This window comes from Apodemus sylvaticus, chromosome 4 (assembly GCF_947179515.1).
Source record: "Apodemus sylvaticus chromosome 4, mApoSyl1.1, whole genome shotgun sequence".
Taxonomy (NCBI): Eukaryota; Metazoa; Chordata; class Mammalia; order Rodentia; family Muridae; genus Apodemus; species Apodemus sylvaticus.
In genome coordinates, this window is record NC_067475.1 from 127,826,333 (window position 1) to 127,842,540 (window position 16,208).

The 16,208-nt window shown below is 41.1% G+C and overlaps 3 protein-coding genes across 4 annotated transcripts in view; 2 read left to right on the forward strand and 1 right to left on the reverse strand.

The window, feature by feature from the left end:
- Nucleotides 1-12,325, reverse strand: part of Abhd18 (abhydrolase domain containing 18) — a 38,296-nt gene extending 25,971 nt beyond the window's left edge. The window contains exons 1-3 of one of the 2 annotated variants that reach the window (XM_052180585.1): nucleotides 12,244-12,325; nucleotides 2,292-2,399; nucleotides 859-943 (exon numbers count right to left, since the gene is read on the reverse strand). In XM_052180585.1, coding sequence (XP_052036545.1) covers nucleotides 859-943; nucleotides 2,292-2,383 — 177 coding nt within the window. In that variant the 5' untranslated portion in view covers nucleotides 2,384-2,399; nucleotides 12,244-12,325. Of the gene's footprint in view, nucleotides 1-600; nucleotides 653-858; nucleotides 944-2,291; nucleotides 2,400-12,243 lie in introns of those variants that run through there. The other variant, XM_052180586.1, reaches the window with a different exon arrangement.
- Nucleotides 5,113-5,753, forward strand: LOC127683387 (FUN14 domain-containing protein 2-like). Its single transcript, XM_052180590.1, has one exon. It carries the CDS (start codon nucleotides 5,202-5,204, stop codon nucleotides 5,751-5,753), a length of 552 nt encoding a protein of 183 aa, XP_052036550.1. The 5' UTR covers nucleotides 5,113-5,201.
- A 258-nt stretch (nucleotides 12,326-12,583) lies between the features above and the next one.
- The window catches only part of Mfsd8 (major facilitator superfamily domain containing 8), a 32,883-nt gene continuing 29,258 nt past the window's right edge, over nucleotides 12,584-16,208 (forward strand). The window contains exon 1 of the mRNA XM_052180589.1: nucleotides 12,584-12,732. Within this exon, the coding sequence (XP_052036549.1) occupies nucleotides 12,668-12,732 (65 nt within the window). The 5' untranslated portion in view covers nucleotides 12,584-12,667. The remainder of the gene's footprint in view (nucleotides 12,733-16,208) is intronic.

The following is a 16,208-nucleotide window of genomic DNA, read 5'->3' on the forward strand; positions in this document are numbered from 1 at the left end:
GGCAGTGTTTCTCACAGAGATCGTCCTGCCTCTGCCTCATAAATGCTGGGATCAAAGACATGTGCTACCACCACTTGGTCCAAACACCTATAATTTTTAAATGAAAAAAAAAAAGGCCATCTTTTTATAAACATAATATTTTATAAAGAGAAAAATAATCACCAAAATTTGAATCATAAAAAAAATTCTTAAAATCTTGACCAAATGTAACATTCTAGCTGTGGAAAGGCTTCTGGTTTTTTTGGAGGGAGAAACTTCTGATGAAGGAAATTTAAATATATCCAGTATATCCAATATGTAAGATGCAAGTTATACTTACTTCAGCTGAAGGACAGGGATGGATTGTGAATCCCTCTCATCTATTTCCCTTCTATAATATTTCAAAGTACTCAATTACTCAAACTTTGATTTAACCTAAAAGCAGCTGATTGCTTACAAAACAAAACAATTTAAAGAATATTCTTCTAAGTTCAGAGCCCTTTCTAGCCTTCTGCGAGAACTGTGTCCTATCACAGCTCCCTGGTACTTCCTAAGAGCTGCTTTTACAAATATGCTTCATGTGCTCATCCTCTAAGCAGACTGCTTTCTTTTAATACTTACTAGTCTTCTTTAATATTCTTCTTTAATGTTGAGTAATTGAACCCTCAGGAGCCTAAGGATACAAAATAAAACTCAGAAAAATGCAGCCTAAATACTATGTATTCAGGCAAATGCTAAACATATGTTCCCCACTAATTATGAATAAAACTAAAATGTGGTTGGAACAGAATAGCACTCTTGAAATACGCACACATGCTCCAGTGCACTGTGTCAGAGAGACTGCTACCGGACTTCAGTCCTCGGTTTGTTCTTGCATACCTTATCGATGTGTACCGGATAGTCACTTGAAACCAGGTTCTGGCACCTTTCTCGATTTCCAATCATTTTTCTGAATTCAAAGAGTCTGTTAGGAGACAATTTTTTTTAAGAAAAAGAGAAATCTTTTATGTTAACTATTAGACCTACTATGTTATGAGTGATGAACAGTGATTAAAACTAGCAATTCAGGCTGGAGAAATGGCTCAGCAGTTAAGAGCACAGACTGCTCTTCCAGAAGTCCTGAGTTCAATTCCCTGAGTTCATGTGAACCACACAGTGGCTCACAGCCATCTATAATAGGATCTGATGCCCCCTTCTGGTGTGTTTGAGGACAACTCCAGTGTACTTATATACATAAAAATAAATAAATATAATAAAAATTAGAAAATTCAATTAAGAGGCCTTGTGCAATTTAACTTTTATCATTGATAGAAAAGGGTACTTTTTCTTCTCTCTTTTAGGAACTGGAAAACTTCTCTTAAAAAATAAGAGAAACAAAATTATTCAGACTAGACACATTTAAGATTAAAAATGAAATGAGTCAATCCTGAAAATAATTTTTCTTAGATCCAGGTTTTGCCATGAGCTCCAGTGTATTACAGTTTTACAGTCACTGAAAATTGAAGTCACCCAAGAAAATCAGTGCCTGTAAACCACACACCACTTCAGTGTAGTAATGAGTGATGCTAAAAAACTAGTTTGCACCCAAGTCATGATGCTATATGCTAAAGTGTACAAAAATAACTAAGAGGATAAAAGGAAAACTTTTTATGATGTTCAATATTTAATTTCAACAATAAATCACTCTGTATTTGAAGCTACAATATATTATAACTAAAATAAAATTTTAAATGTGTATTAAAAAAAGAAATGAAAAATTGGCAGTGCCCGCGCCGCCATGGTACCAAGTATCGGGCATAGGCCTGGGGGATTGACAGAAAATACAGACACGGGTCATTCAGTAAGGAGAATGCCAAAGCTTTACTGAGGGACCAGCAATATATACCAGAGGCCAGGTAAAACAACAGGAAAAAACAATCATAGCCATAGGTTAGGCACCAGGGAGGTCCCTACCACACTGGGCGGGAAAACAGGATATTCTGCAGGATGTTTCCTGTGCAAACAGCTCAGTTGGGGGAGTTGAGCTAAGCTCACCGATGCCCAACAAAAAATAAGCATTCAAGGGCTGGAGAGATGGTTTAGGAACTAAGAGCACTTGTTGCTCTTGCAGAAAACCCAGGTTGGTTCCCAGCACCCATGTGGTAATTCATGATCATTTACAACTCTAGCTCCATCCCATTATCCCTCTGACCTCCACAAGCACAAGGCACACAGGTGGTACACAAACATTTAACATGCAGGCAAATATTCATATATATAAATAAACCATCAAGCATTCATGAAACATACACACACAAACACACACACAATACCTCTTGAGATCTTCTGGCCTTCCCCATCCTCTGATGAAAAGTTTTGTGAGGAGAAGTCTCCGGTATAGAATATCTAACTTGCTTACACCCATAAGTGCCAAACAGCATCTAGAAGTAAAATTTAAAATGACCTTAAAATATTTTTACTTGCTATCAAGGCAGCAGGCCAACTTTCTAACCACTTACTTGAATACCAGGCAAAATTAAGGACTGAAAAGTAAATCCTTGTAAAAATATAGGAGATTTAGAAGAACTGGGATGGAAAGTAGAAAAATGAAGAGCCTAAAGCCTTACCAAACAAAGAATTCTTCATCTTAAGTACAGGGACTGACTTAAGTACCTAGTGTACTTGGAAAGCAAGATTAAGGAATGATGGAATGATACCCACATAGTAGTATTAGCCAGACACTAATTTACAACACAATTACATGTTCTTATGTAAGCTATACAAGGACCCTTGAAAAAGGATTACCTGAATTATACAGAGGAAACTGAGGCACAGAGAAAAGAGTTATTTATCCTAGGCCGTATTGCTAGTAGGGGAGAGAACCAAACTTCAATGTCAGGGATAATAGAATGTCCGAGATTCAGCAGGTTCGCCATACCATCTCTTTTTAACAGTGAACACAGTAACTAGTGCTTCCTTATCGGATACTATTTACTTTTCTAATATTCTTTTTCCTTTGCATTTATTTCGCTTTTTAGTTTTTTTCTTTTTCTTTTACATTTTTTATTATTATTTTCTATATTCTTTGTTTACATTCCAAATGATTTCCCCTTTCCTGGTTCCCCTCTCCCTATAAGTCCCATAGCCCTCTTCCCTCTGCCCATTCCTCAATCACCCTCCTCCCATTTCTCTGTCCTGGTAATAGAGTTTCTCTGTGCAGCCCTGGCTGTCCTGAACTCCCTCTACAGACTGGACTGGCCTCAAAATCAGGGATCCATCTGCTTCTACCTCCTGAGTACTGAGATTAAAGGTGTGTGCCACCATTGCCCAGCTTATTTCTCAATTATTCTAAGAAAAATTTAATATCTAGCTCAACCTTTCCCAATTAAAAGGTGAAGTTCTGGGCTTGAGCTGTAGCCAAGGCAAAGTTCTTGCTTAACAGGCATGAAATCCTAGGTTCAATCCCCAATACTATAAAAATGAAAGGTATAGTTCAGATATATATATGGATACAACATGAAAAAGCTTAACTGTACAGATACATGAAGCATGAAAAATTACATTTATATCAATTAACTTTAATATTTATTTCTTCAAAAATTTTGAATGACTTTTCCCTAGACTTTGCTTTTTGATATATTAAAAAGTTCAATTTAATGTTTTTCTTCCTTAGGGGAAGGGTCTCAAGCAGTACAGTGTGGTCTTCAACTCACGGTAACTGAGGTTACCCCTAAACTCCTGATCCTCTATCTCTGCCTTCCAAGCTCTGGGTTATAGGTATGAACCACTACACTCAGCTTTAAAAAAAAAAAAATTATTTATTTATTTATTTATTTATTTATTTATTTATTTATTTATATATTTATTTATTTATTTAATGTATGTGAGTACACTGTTGCTGTCTTCAGACTCTCCAGAAAAGGGCATCAGGATCTCATTACAGATTGCTGTGAGCCACCATGTGGTTGCTGGGATTTGAACTCAGGACCTCTGGAAGAGCAGTCTCTCCAGCCCCCACTACACCCAGCTTTGCCTTGTTCTGTTCTTTTTGAAATAATATCTAGCTCTATAGTCAAAGGCTGTTTGTAACTTGGGGTTGGCCTCAAATTTGTGGCATTCCTTTTGCTCAGCTCTTCAAATATTAGAATTCAGGTGTGCAACATTCCTGAATGCCTTCAAGTTAACAGTATAACCCACAATCAATTGGACTGGCAATTTACCTTCTTCTTAGGACTGGACTAGCAAAGCAAGTTGTTCACACTGTTTCACAATTCTCATAACCAGGAATATTTACTAGATACTGTTAATCCTTAGGCTATCACAGAAGCTGACAAGCCCATAGCTTTGCACTAAGCCTACTTCTACCCATGTTTCCAGTACTAGACAGCCCTAGGTGTAGCTGCAGTTATCTGAACCAAAATCTTACAGTCAGAATTACCTTTGTGAAGACCTCCTTCTCCAATCAGACATAACACTGTTGGCAGCAAGCTGTTGTAACCAATTAATTTTTGTTTCAAAACATCCTATCTGCACTTCGTTTTGCCTTAAAAGTTTTCACTTGTAACTTGATATGCCATGTTTGGTTGATATCTAGGGGGAAGCCTGCCCTTTCCAGAAGAGAAAAGTAGTAGATAGGGCTGGGGGAGGGAGGCAAGACCCAGGACAGATAGACTGCATTTGGGATATATGAGAGAAGAATAAATTTAAAAAGTTTTCACTTGTCTCAGTCTCCTTAGATGTATCTATCACAGTACACACATCCTGGGTTGTAATCACATGCACAATCCCAAATAAACTCACATCTTTAAAGAGTGTCTGTTGTAAAATGGAAAGAAGCAACACTTCTAATGTGAAATCGTTCATTTGAATTTCCTGTAAAATGCTGCCAGCTAAATGTATAAAACAAACATTCATGGTAATACCTTGAATTTCACTTTTGAAAATCTGGGTTGTACTTAACAAATCTCTTGTTTAAGTATTCAGTTGAAATCCATTTTCTTTTGCAAAATCCACCAAATCTTCCAACCACTATTTGTAATATATTTGGTTTTCCCAGTCTTACGCACACTGACTACCGGGTCAATTTTAGCCTTCTTAGGACATTCAAATGCTTGATAAAGGCTAAGGTGGCTTTGTGACGCAGCTGGAGCTGGGAGAAAGCCGAGGCGCGCGCTCTACCAGCCCTCTTCCGCCGCGGCCGTGGGAATGGACACATCTGCCCACGTGCGGAAAGCCAGCCGGCCATGACAACGAACACCACCACCACAACCGCAACCGTGGCACGCTCAGTCTCCTCCTTCACTGACCCTTATCACTTCCCCTCTCGCAGCCAGCTTACAACGATGGCCTCGGCCAGTCAAGGGCACTTTGATGCTTACGAGGCACTGGATCTTACAGAATTTGCCAAAAACCAGCCTTGGTGGCGCAAGCTTTTCGGGCAGGAGAGTCGGTCTTCAGGTGAGAAGTACAGCGTGGCAACCCAGCTCCTTATTGGTGGCGTCACTGGCTGGTGCACTGGCTTCATATTCCAGAAAGTAGGAAAGCTGGCTGCCACAGCAGTGGGAGGGGGCTTTTTTCTCCTCCAGCTTGCAAACCACACTGGCTACATCAAGGTTGACTGGAGTCGAGTAGAGAAGGACATGAAAAAGGCCAAAGAGCAGCTGACAATTCGGAAGAGCGCCCAAATACCAACTGAAGTCAAGAGCAAAGCTGAGGAGGTGGTGTGCTTTGTAAAGAAGAATGTTTTAGTAACTGGAGGATTTTTTGGAGGCTTTCTGCTCGGTATGGCATCCTAAGGGGTATCGCTTCACTTCCACTGTCCACCAGCCTCAACACTCCATCGTAGGAAAATCCAGACTCTTCCTCCTCTTCAGGCCCTCCTCTGTTGTAAATCTGAACCGCTTCCATAGGCATCTTGCCCATGCAAATTTACACAGGCCCTCCCATGGGCTTGACAAGCAAAGGGGGAAGCATGCTCTCCATCTGGAGGCCAACAAGAATGGTCCTTTTCCTGTGTGTAAAATCTGCCCTAAAACATCTTTAAGATCTGTCCCTAACAGTTGAGCTGGAAGAGCGACGCACAATTACCTTACTATGCTCTTCATGGAAAGGAACTGAATATATCTTGACTTTGAGCACGGGAAGAAAGAAAACAGTTTTGGGAGTACCATGTACTAGCCAGCTATTTTAGGGGGACAGTCTCCTTACAGAATTTTACAAGTAAATTGATACTTTCTTTTCCTCTTGACAGCTACCCCAGTAAACTATAATTATAATAGTTATCTTAGTTAAGAACTCAGAAGTATGACACTTCAAAAAGGGCCATAACTTAAATACTAGGACCTATTTTTTTGGGTCCCTTTTTTTGGAGGGCGGTGGTTGGGGTGTGCCTAGGGCCTTGCTCATACCAGGCAAGGGCTACTCCTGAGCTATATTCTCAGCTTTTTGGGTACTTTTTATTTTGAGAGAAGATCTTACTAAATTGCTCTAGCTGGCCTAGCACTTGACATCCTCATGTATCAGCTTCCTGAAGAGGTGGGATTACAGGCCCAAGCCACCAGGAACAGCTGCCCCAGGACCTTAAGAAAGAACTGAAGAACACACCTCTGAGTCTACTTTGTCCCTTCTCAACCTTCTCATTTGCCTTTTCCTCCAGGAATAGGTTGCAAGAACCTATCTAGTTTGGTTTCCTGCATCAGGGCCTCGTCTTCTTCAATCAAATATCGGCTGGGTGAAATTTTCATCTAGAAGCTTCAGTGGAGAAGAATCTGCTTTCGGGCTCTTAGGTTTGGGGTATAATTTATATACTCGCAACTACAGGATTTATTCCTATTTGGCCCTCTGTCAGCAGAGGACAAGCTCAGCTCTGGGAGGCTAGCCACAGTTCTTCATCTCACACTGACTCTGCTCTCTCCAAACAAGTCAAAAACCGGCAGACTTCTTTTCTTCATGGCCAGGTGGGGAGAGAGAGAGAGAGTATGCCCTGTGAGTCTAACACCTCTGCAAAAAGGGCAAGTGTGTGAGTGCAATCAATGTTTCCATTTTCTGTTGATTAGAAAGAAAAATCATGGGTCCATCCCAAACTCAACACTGTTAGCGCCAGAAAACAATGATCTTAAAGAACCTTGGAAACTGTATGCTACATGGGAAGAAGAAACTAACTGTACTTCTCAGTCTACAGGTTTACACCTTTAATACTAGAATTAAATCTTCATTATTTCCACCAGTAGGGGGAAAAAGAACCCACACAAATTCAAAATAACAAAAAAACATCCTAAAACCACAGACTCCATAGACCTGAGGAACCACTTGTTTATAAGCCCACTGGCTCTTTGCAGTTTGTTTAAATCATGTTTATATTCTTCCATTCACTTAAAACAGTTACTTAAAAATAACACTCCCCTGAAGAGTCAATTAGCACTTTGTATTTCAGTTATTAAACAAATGGTAAATGGAAATTGGCTTTTCTTTTTGAAATGATCTCATGTAATTCAGGCTGACTTCAAATTTCTAAGCATTACCTCCACCTCATGCAACTAGAAGATTTTCTTAAATGTTATCATCTCCATATCACCACTATATATATTTTCTACTAAAAAAATTATTAGAATCATTTAAGTCAATGTATTTTTTACCCAGTTAAAATTCTAGGGCTGGTGAGAAGGTTCAGTAGTTAAAAGCATTAGCCACTATGCCTGACACTTCTTTGATCCCCAGGACATACATGTTTGGAAGGAGAGAACTGACTTCTGTTAAGTTGTCCTCTAGCCTCCATTTGCATGTGTCTATATATAAACACGCACAAGTTAAAAATAATGTTTCATACTCCCAATGAGCTCAGGTCTTTGGATATATGGGGTAGGTTGGAGATACATTTTAAGGAAATAGAATTCTAAATGATGAACAGTTACTATGGTTTGGATATGAAATATTCTCTGTGTGTTCTAAAGACTTGGTGTTCAGTTTATAGAAAGTTGGTACAGCCTTATGAAATGGTTTAGTTCTGGCATATGTGTGCTTGTATATCAAAAGCCTGGGTCCCTCTCTACTCTCTGTCTTTTTATCTGCCTCCTTCCTAGTCCATGACTGGAAAGGCGCTTCTCTGCCACACATTCCATGTCATGATGTTCTTCCTTGCTACAGGTCTAAAAGCAAAGCCCTCAAATGAACACTAACTCTGAAACCATGAGCTCAGATAACCTTTTTGTGGTAGTTAGAATGAGAATGGCCTCATAGGCTCATATATTTAAATACTTGGTTCCTAGTTGGTAGAAGTATTGGGAAGAGTAGGAGGCATGCATAGCCTTGTTGGAGGGGTGTCACATGGGGTGGACTTTGAGGTTCCAAAAACCTATACCATCCCCAGTAAGTTTTCTTTGTCTCATAATTGTTGATCAGGATGTGAGCTCTTAGGTACTGCCAGCACCTACCTGCTGCCACATTCTCACCACAATTGTCACTGACTGACCTTCTGAAACTATACCCCACAAATAAACTTCTAGAAGCTGCCTTGGTCATGGCAATAGAAAAATGTTTAATGTTTTTTCAGTTTAGGTTGGTTTTGAGGTATTTTGTCACAGAGACGGGAATTTACTACTTAGATATTTCTGTAATGGTTCATATACTTACTACTCATATTTTTATATATATTAAATTGCAGAACAGTCGCAGGTTACTGTAATAAAGGTTCTGTCTTTCTCAAGTGGATCTACATTCACCTTTGGAATATCCACGTATCCTGACTAAGTCAATTCTATGTGAGAAAACAAACAAACAAAACCCAAATAATCTTCAACAAGAAACAATATGCTAATCAAGAGCTATTTCATGTCTGTCTATTTTTTTGTTTTTTTCAGAAAAGTTTTTTTCTACATAGCCCTGGCTGTCCTGGAACTTACTATGTAGACCAGGCTAGACTCAAACTCACAGAGATCTATCTTTGGCCCATGTGTGCTAGGATTAAAGGCAAATTCCAACATGCCCAAGGGCACTTTTTAAAAATTAAATTAATTCCTGCATGTGTATTAAAGTACCCAAGGACAATGAAATTTCAATTACTTTGCAATGAACAATATTCATTAAATACTATATTGTTCAGTCCTTTGTTTTTCAACCCAACACTACAAATTTTCCCACATCTCTTTGTTTTTCTATGTAATAGAGCACTTCAAGCCTAGAGGCAGCATAGTTCCTTGCTATATTTACCTACTGGCAAGCAATTCACAGGTAAAGAACAGAAAACAAATCAAACACATATATACATACTTATTATGTATTTGGTGGTGGGGTTGTAGACACATGTATCAGTGACCAGCCTTTTACAAAAGTGTTGGTGACTTCAACTCAGATCCCCTGCTTATGTAAAAAAATACTCTTATGTATTGAGCCATTTCCACATCCTCTAAAAACATCTTTCTAGGCAGAGCTGGCAGTGTTCAGGATATCCAAAACTATGAATCTTCTAAGTTGGGATAAAGACAACATCAGTTTATATTAAAGTGCCATCTGGAGCTATTCCAGGTACTAAAAGCCCTCAGGTCAAGCCAGACACCAGTGAGATCCTGCAGAAGTAGCAGCCACTTTTGAAGTACCAAGCAAAATGATACAACGGCCATCTGTGTTTTTAAATAGCAAGTGTGCAGGGGGGAAACAAAGTGGAACAAAAATAGAAGTAGGATCACAGTGCCAGGGAATAGAATGTCTTTCCTAGAAATGAGTTTTATTGCTAACGTGGCACTCACAGTCTATTAATATTACTCCATCTAGTACTTTTTAATCTCCTATTACTTTGATATCTAAGTATTTAAACAAACATTACTTTTTCTTCCTAGACTTTTTTGTTTTTGAGACTGGAGTTCTCTATGAAGCCCTGGCTTGCCTCCAAGTCATAGAGAATAGCCTACCTCTCCGTCTCAAGTGTGCCACCACTGCCTGGATCTTTCTAGACTTTTATGTGTGTGATCTCAAAGGCATAAGTTAATTTCAAAATTGTCACTGTGCCAAGAAACCCATTTCTGCAAGTTGTCCTCTGGCCTCCTCATATGCTCTGTAGCACATGTGTACTGCAAAATAAATCTTAAAAATGCATTATTTTTTAATCTACCATGTACATTAACTTCCCTCTTAAACACCCCCCAAAGAGACCTAATTTTCATTTTTTAATGTATATTTGTCTGTATGTATGTATGTGCCTAGTGCTTATGTCTAAAGAGGGCATCAGATTCCTTAGAATTAGATGACAAGTTACCATGTGGGTTCTGGGAATTGAATTCTGATCCTCTGCAAGAGCCATAATTGTTTTTAACCTCTGGATCATCTCTTTAGCCCATGTCACACTTTAAAACCACACACATACACACACACACACACACACACACACACACACACCATCAGGTATTTGTAGGCAACTGATTTAATTACTTTTATACTGAAGAAGAGTAGGAAAATAAGTGTTTGGGAGGGCTGTATCTATTTCTGAATAATCATTCAAGAAAACCCAATAAGGGGTTGGGTGTACAACTCAGATGATAACTTTCCTGTTGAGCACTTGAAAGGTTTAGTTCACTCCCTAGCATCATCAAAAGAGAAAAGGGGGTAGAGTGAGGGAACAAATAATTAACAAGTCCCACAGTTTTGAGTAATACATTCAGAAAGGTTTAATTTCTTCAACTTTTGCTTTTTTCTTGGTAGACTATTTAAAAACAAAGAAACAATACTGATGTCCTCCCCATGTTTGCTTTGATTGCTACTTATGATGCTTCTGAGAAATAAGAGTTTATTCTTAGACTTTCAGAGTTGTCTATGTACTCACTGAATGTGTTTTTGTTGTCTGAAGTCATCACTTGGAGACAGTAATGGAAAGACCCGAGTTTCTCCACTAGCTGTGTGACCTTGAGTGAGCCACCTCAACTGGAAAGTGGAAAACTATACTTGGCCTAATACAGAGCAACAAATTATTTCATTTAAATAAACACTAAATGCTTGTTTTGCTATTAGGAAATATGAGAAGATATTCTTGATATTCTGTTTACAGGAAACCTGGTGGTAAACAGCACAGGTTTTGCTGTCGGAGTCCTGTTTTCTTGAATTTCACTGTTGGTTAGCTCTGTAGCCCTCAGCCATCTGCCTATTCTCTCTGCCTTTCACTTCTTTGTCTACTTGAATCAATCCCTTTCCTCTTTAGAAAACCAATGTAGGGATGAAATGAGGCGACCCAATAAGATTTCTTTCAACATACACCCCATTCTGCTTGATGGAATGCTAGTTAAAATTTTCTTCCTCTGTTATACATGAGTCACAAATTGTGCCACTGTCCAGGGATTAGAAAAGACAACCATGACACAGGAAGAATATCGTGGTTAAAAAAGTACATTATCTGGAGTCTTGGAACCAATTACAAGAAGCTGCGTGTTTCTGTTACTACAGATAAATCTGCAGGTCTGAATACAATGAAGTATCTAATAATCAGGAAGATAATTAACAGAAGACATTTCAAGTTTAGTAGTTCTCTAGTAGGCTATGCCTGATTGGCTACACATGAGATGATCACAAATGAAAGATCAAGGTGAGGTGCTGGCAATACCATACTAGAGAGCTCAAGAGGCAAGACAAACGCTAAGCGCTAATACGAATTCAAGAATTGAGACGCTCAGGGTCCCAACTCTGAGATTCAAGGTAACTTATCTCGACCTCAGGTCATGAAAAGATAGGCACGTGTCAGCTTTACCCTTCTTCCCAGAATAGATATGATCCAGTGAAATCACATGACAACATTATCTATAGTTGGGAAAACAATTCATGAGCCACACAATGACTTCTGGCACCAATTAGCTGACAAGCCCAAAGGCAGGGATACCGATGAGGAAGTAAACAGCAACAGAGTCGGTTGAGTGTTGACATTCCTGAAGGTGCAAGCAACGGGCGGGAGCGAAGCGGGCTTTGCTGAGGGGCTGGTTTTGCAAAGGTGAGGTTCGGGCCCCGGAACCAGCGAGATAGCAGCAGCTGGTTGTCCCCTCAGCCCCGACCCTCAGTGCCCTCAAGGGAAGAGGCAGCGGGGCAACAGTAGCTGGCTGCCATCAGCCCCGACCCCCAGTCTCCTCAGGTGCGGAGCCAGCAGGACAACAGCTGCCATCAGTCCCATCCCTCAGTCCCTTCAGGTGGGGCGCCGCGGGCCGGCAGGGTTTGGGGCACAGGGGTCCCCAACGCCCTCCCTCGGACCAGGACACTGCAGCTTTCATGCCGCCTTGCACGTACGCACAAGCCGGAGGCGCTCCGGCTGTTACTTACCGGCCGCTCGCGGACGCACACCTGAAGGGGAGCTCGCCAAGCCTCTGGGCGCCACCGCTCTCCACGCTCTGGGAACCGGACTTTCGCCTCAGCTCGGGCGGCCAAGAGCTGAATCTCCTCAGGTACCAAACAGCGGGCTAGCTGCCAGCCCGGCGGGCAAGGAGGACGAACTCGGGGCGGGGCGTCCGCGGGACACGCCCCCGGCGGCCGGCTCTGGCCTGGCTCCACCCCTTCCGGCCTGCTTTCTGGTCGCCACCACCGCCTCCTGCGCTGCTCCAACTTCACACTTCCCTTCGGCGGCCAGCCCACTTCCGGCCTCACAGCGCGCACGCGCATTTGCTCGAGAGTTTTGACAGCTCCGGCCGAGGAGAAGGAGCAGGTGTCGCGAGAGTGGGCAGCGCGCCGCCTAGTGAGGGCTGTCATTATGGCGAACCTGGGAAGCGAGGCCGAGCAGGAGCCCCTCCTGGGCTCCGGATCACCCGGAAGCAGGTGAGCAGGCGGGTGGGACTGGCTGAGTTACTGTGTGTCCACCGTCAGGGCCAAAACCCGGCTGCACATGCGCATGCCCAGCAACGCCTTCGGAGCAGCTTAGGACTGGCTCCTAGTTAATCGCGTTTTCTTGGGAATAGTGGAGAATGTTAACCCGGGTTCCAAGCTTGAGACTTGGAGAACTTGGGTACAGAAAGCTGGGGAGGGAGGGGGATGCTTCACGTAGGTCACAGCAACTTCACGTTGTAGCCTGTGTGGACTCTGCGTGTCTTAGAGCTTCGTTTTCTTCACGTTATAGTTTTATTTTGTATAAAGAAACTAAAGCTGCCTCTTTTACAACAGACTCTGCATTCTGTTGACCACTGTGACAAAAGCCCCAAATGTTGGTTTTATCCGACACCCGAGGGTACTGACCTTTTCCTAACCTGCCTAATAACGTCTTCATAGTTTGCAAATACACCCATTTAAAATGACTCATACTTTGCTCAATATCACAGGTACAAAATAAAGACATCCTTAAGCGTTTCATTAGTATTTTCATCCTTGTAATTCTCATTTTGATCCTAATTTATGAGCACTGGTTTAGAAAAGTTTGGGCTTGTCATACTGTTGCAATATGCATTTTTACTTTTAGGAAACAGTAAGTATTATATTATTGAGTCTTTTATTTGAAGCACAGTGTGTGTCTTATTAGGTTTATTTTTTGACGGGGGGGGGGCGATGGGTGGCACATGTGTCATGCTCTTTATAGAGGTCAGAAGAAAACTTGTAGTAGTGGCTTCTCTCCACCTACCACGTACATTCTCAGGTTTGGGGGCAAGCACCCTGTGCACTGAACTGCCTCCACTGCTGTTTGCTTTATATTTTGAGACTGCGTCTCCTGAAACCTGGGCTGGCCTCAGCCTCAGTAGGTAGCCAAGTATGGTGAGACTATCCCTCCCCTCTTGCCATCATATTCAAGAGCTGGGATGACAAGGATGTGTGCACCATACAGAGCACACAAAGTATAGTAACTATACTAAGTTTTTGTTTTATCTTCAGCCCCAATCCTTTATTTTAACTACAGTGAAACTGTGTGGTCTTTTGTTTACTAAGTAAAGAATATGGATTACAGTTTTATTTGATTTTATCTTGAGGCGATTAAAATGAGTAGCAGTGTTGAAATGTGTTTTAAAAGAGCTGTGTCCCCTGGGCCTGTTGAGGCCTTTGAAGCTGCTGGCTTCTGCCCTGTGCTTTGCTGTGCCTCTATCTTTCTGGAGTTGATACAGCCCTGTATCCTGCCTGTTCCGCTCCTAGAAGACCATCCTTCCTCTCCTTTTTGAGATCTGTCAGCAACCCTGCAACACTGCCCACAACTTCTTTTCTTCCAGGCTTATTATTTGCTGTGACCCTGAAGTTATTTATACTTAACGGAATTTTGTGGTTATGGTTACAGGCTCTGATGGGAGGTTGGGGGGTTGGTGATGGGGGACGGGACTAGAGCTCCCCTATTAGTCTGTGCACACTTCTGGGACATTTCCATTTCCTAGCATTCTTTTCTGTTATATTTCATGTCAGACCTATGTTTTCCAGAAAAAGAGCATGGGATCCTTGAGTCACAGATGTACACTTAACCATATAAATATGATTTTGATTGTATATGTTGTAATATATCCAAATAAGCTTACTTAAACATATTTTCTCTCCCTTTTAAATAAGTGATTGTGTTAGGACTCATCTATAGTCAGATGTTCCTGTCCATAAAGAGTTCATTAGATTGAGGTTCTATGTTTCGCATTTTAAAAATTAAAAAGAAATATTTTCAGAATAATTCGACAAGTATGCTGTCTTTAAAATCATAAATTGATTCTCCAGTTATGGCTAACTACAGGGTTTGCTCACTTTTACTTTACTGTACAAAGTTCAGTTTGGTTAACCTGACTAACAAGATTGATTAATCATGATTTATTGATGTAATTGGCTTAGATCCTTCTTCTTTTCTTGAGTGACTAGTGCTTTCAACAGACTTACTTTATGAATTTTATATAAGAAAATGGGCTGGCCACGTTTTCTGTAATAGTCCCATTGGTAGATAGTATAGATACTTAGAAGAGAAAATCTACAAATCATACGAAATGATTGCACTGTTCAGTTAGTTGGTTGGTCTATTGATGAGAAACTTGGCCTTTGAAGTTAGTCTTTTGTCATTTGGTAACAGATACTCACCTGCAAGCTAGTTTTAGCTATCAAATTAAAGACAGGTGGAGTCTGGATTTGACCTGCAGATTATAGTTTGCTAGGCCTGCCTTAGGGTTTTTTGAAATGCCACAGAGACTTCAAATTTTTATTTCAATGATATTCTGTAAAAGAAATATTACTGTACCATCTGTCCTTACCTGTCTGCCCTCCCTTCCTCCTGCCCTCCTTCCCTTCCTCCCTCCCTCCTTCCCTCACTCTCTTCCTTTCTTTTAAGTAAGTTTTCACTTTGGAGCTCAGGCTAGTTCCCAACTCAGTCTGGTAGAGGCTGGGCTTGAACTTAGGGTCTTCTTGCTTTCCCTCCCAAGTAATGCAGTAACAGTAACAGGCGAGTCCCAGCATGCTTGCCTTACAGTGCACACGCCTCATCTCTCTCACACTTCTCCAGGTATATTCAGTCCTGCTCTCTCTGGGTGCCCATCCTGCTTGCTCTCCAGCTCTGAGTCTCTAGCTGTTCTGCCTTTCCGTAGTGAGTCCAGAGCTTATTTTGAAAGTACAGTGCTGCTCTGCACAGACTGTGCAAGAACACCCACTGAATCAAAATTTAGTTATCATATTTTTTTGCCTAGATGCTCGGTTCACAACAGTGTATTACACATTTTTCCTGGATTTTAAGTCATTCATTTGTGAAACATTCTGCCATCTGGAGCTGTGGTTATCAAAATATTAGACCACTACAGTTTTACTTGAAAGAGAATTCCAGCAGAAAAATGAATGCCAGGATATAGTAGATAGAAGGTAAAAGCTAAACAAACCCCCTTGGAACTAAGGACAGCATTGTTTTTGCTTGCTTGTTTGTTTGTTTAGATAGGGTCTTACTCTATAGCCCTGGCTGGCCTAGAAGTGCTGTGTAGACAAAGCTACCTTCAAACTCACCGAGATCCTGCTGTCTCTGCCTCCTGAGTGCTGGGATGGAAGGCATGTGCTATGACACCCAGCTTCAGTATTTCTTCTCACACCCCTGTAAAGCAGAAGTCTGTAAAACTCAGTCTTAGCTATCTAACGTGTGTGTCATCAAAATAAAAAAGGTACAATAAATGTAGTAAATCAACAGGTTGACCTTGAAATTATTGTGTAGCCTGAGAGATGACCTTTGATTCCTGATCCCCTGGCCTAATGTTGAGACACCTGTTATGCCTCAGTTTCATAAGTGCTAGGATTATGGCTTGGCAAGAAAAGCTTGTTTTTGTTTCTTTTTGAGACAAGTTCTCACTTTATAGTCCAGGGTGCCCTGCATCCAC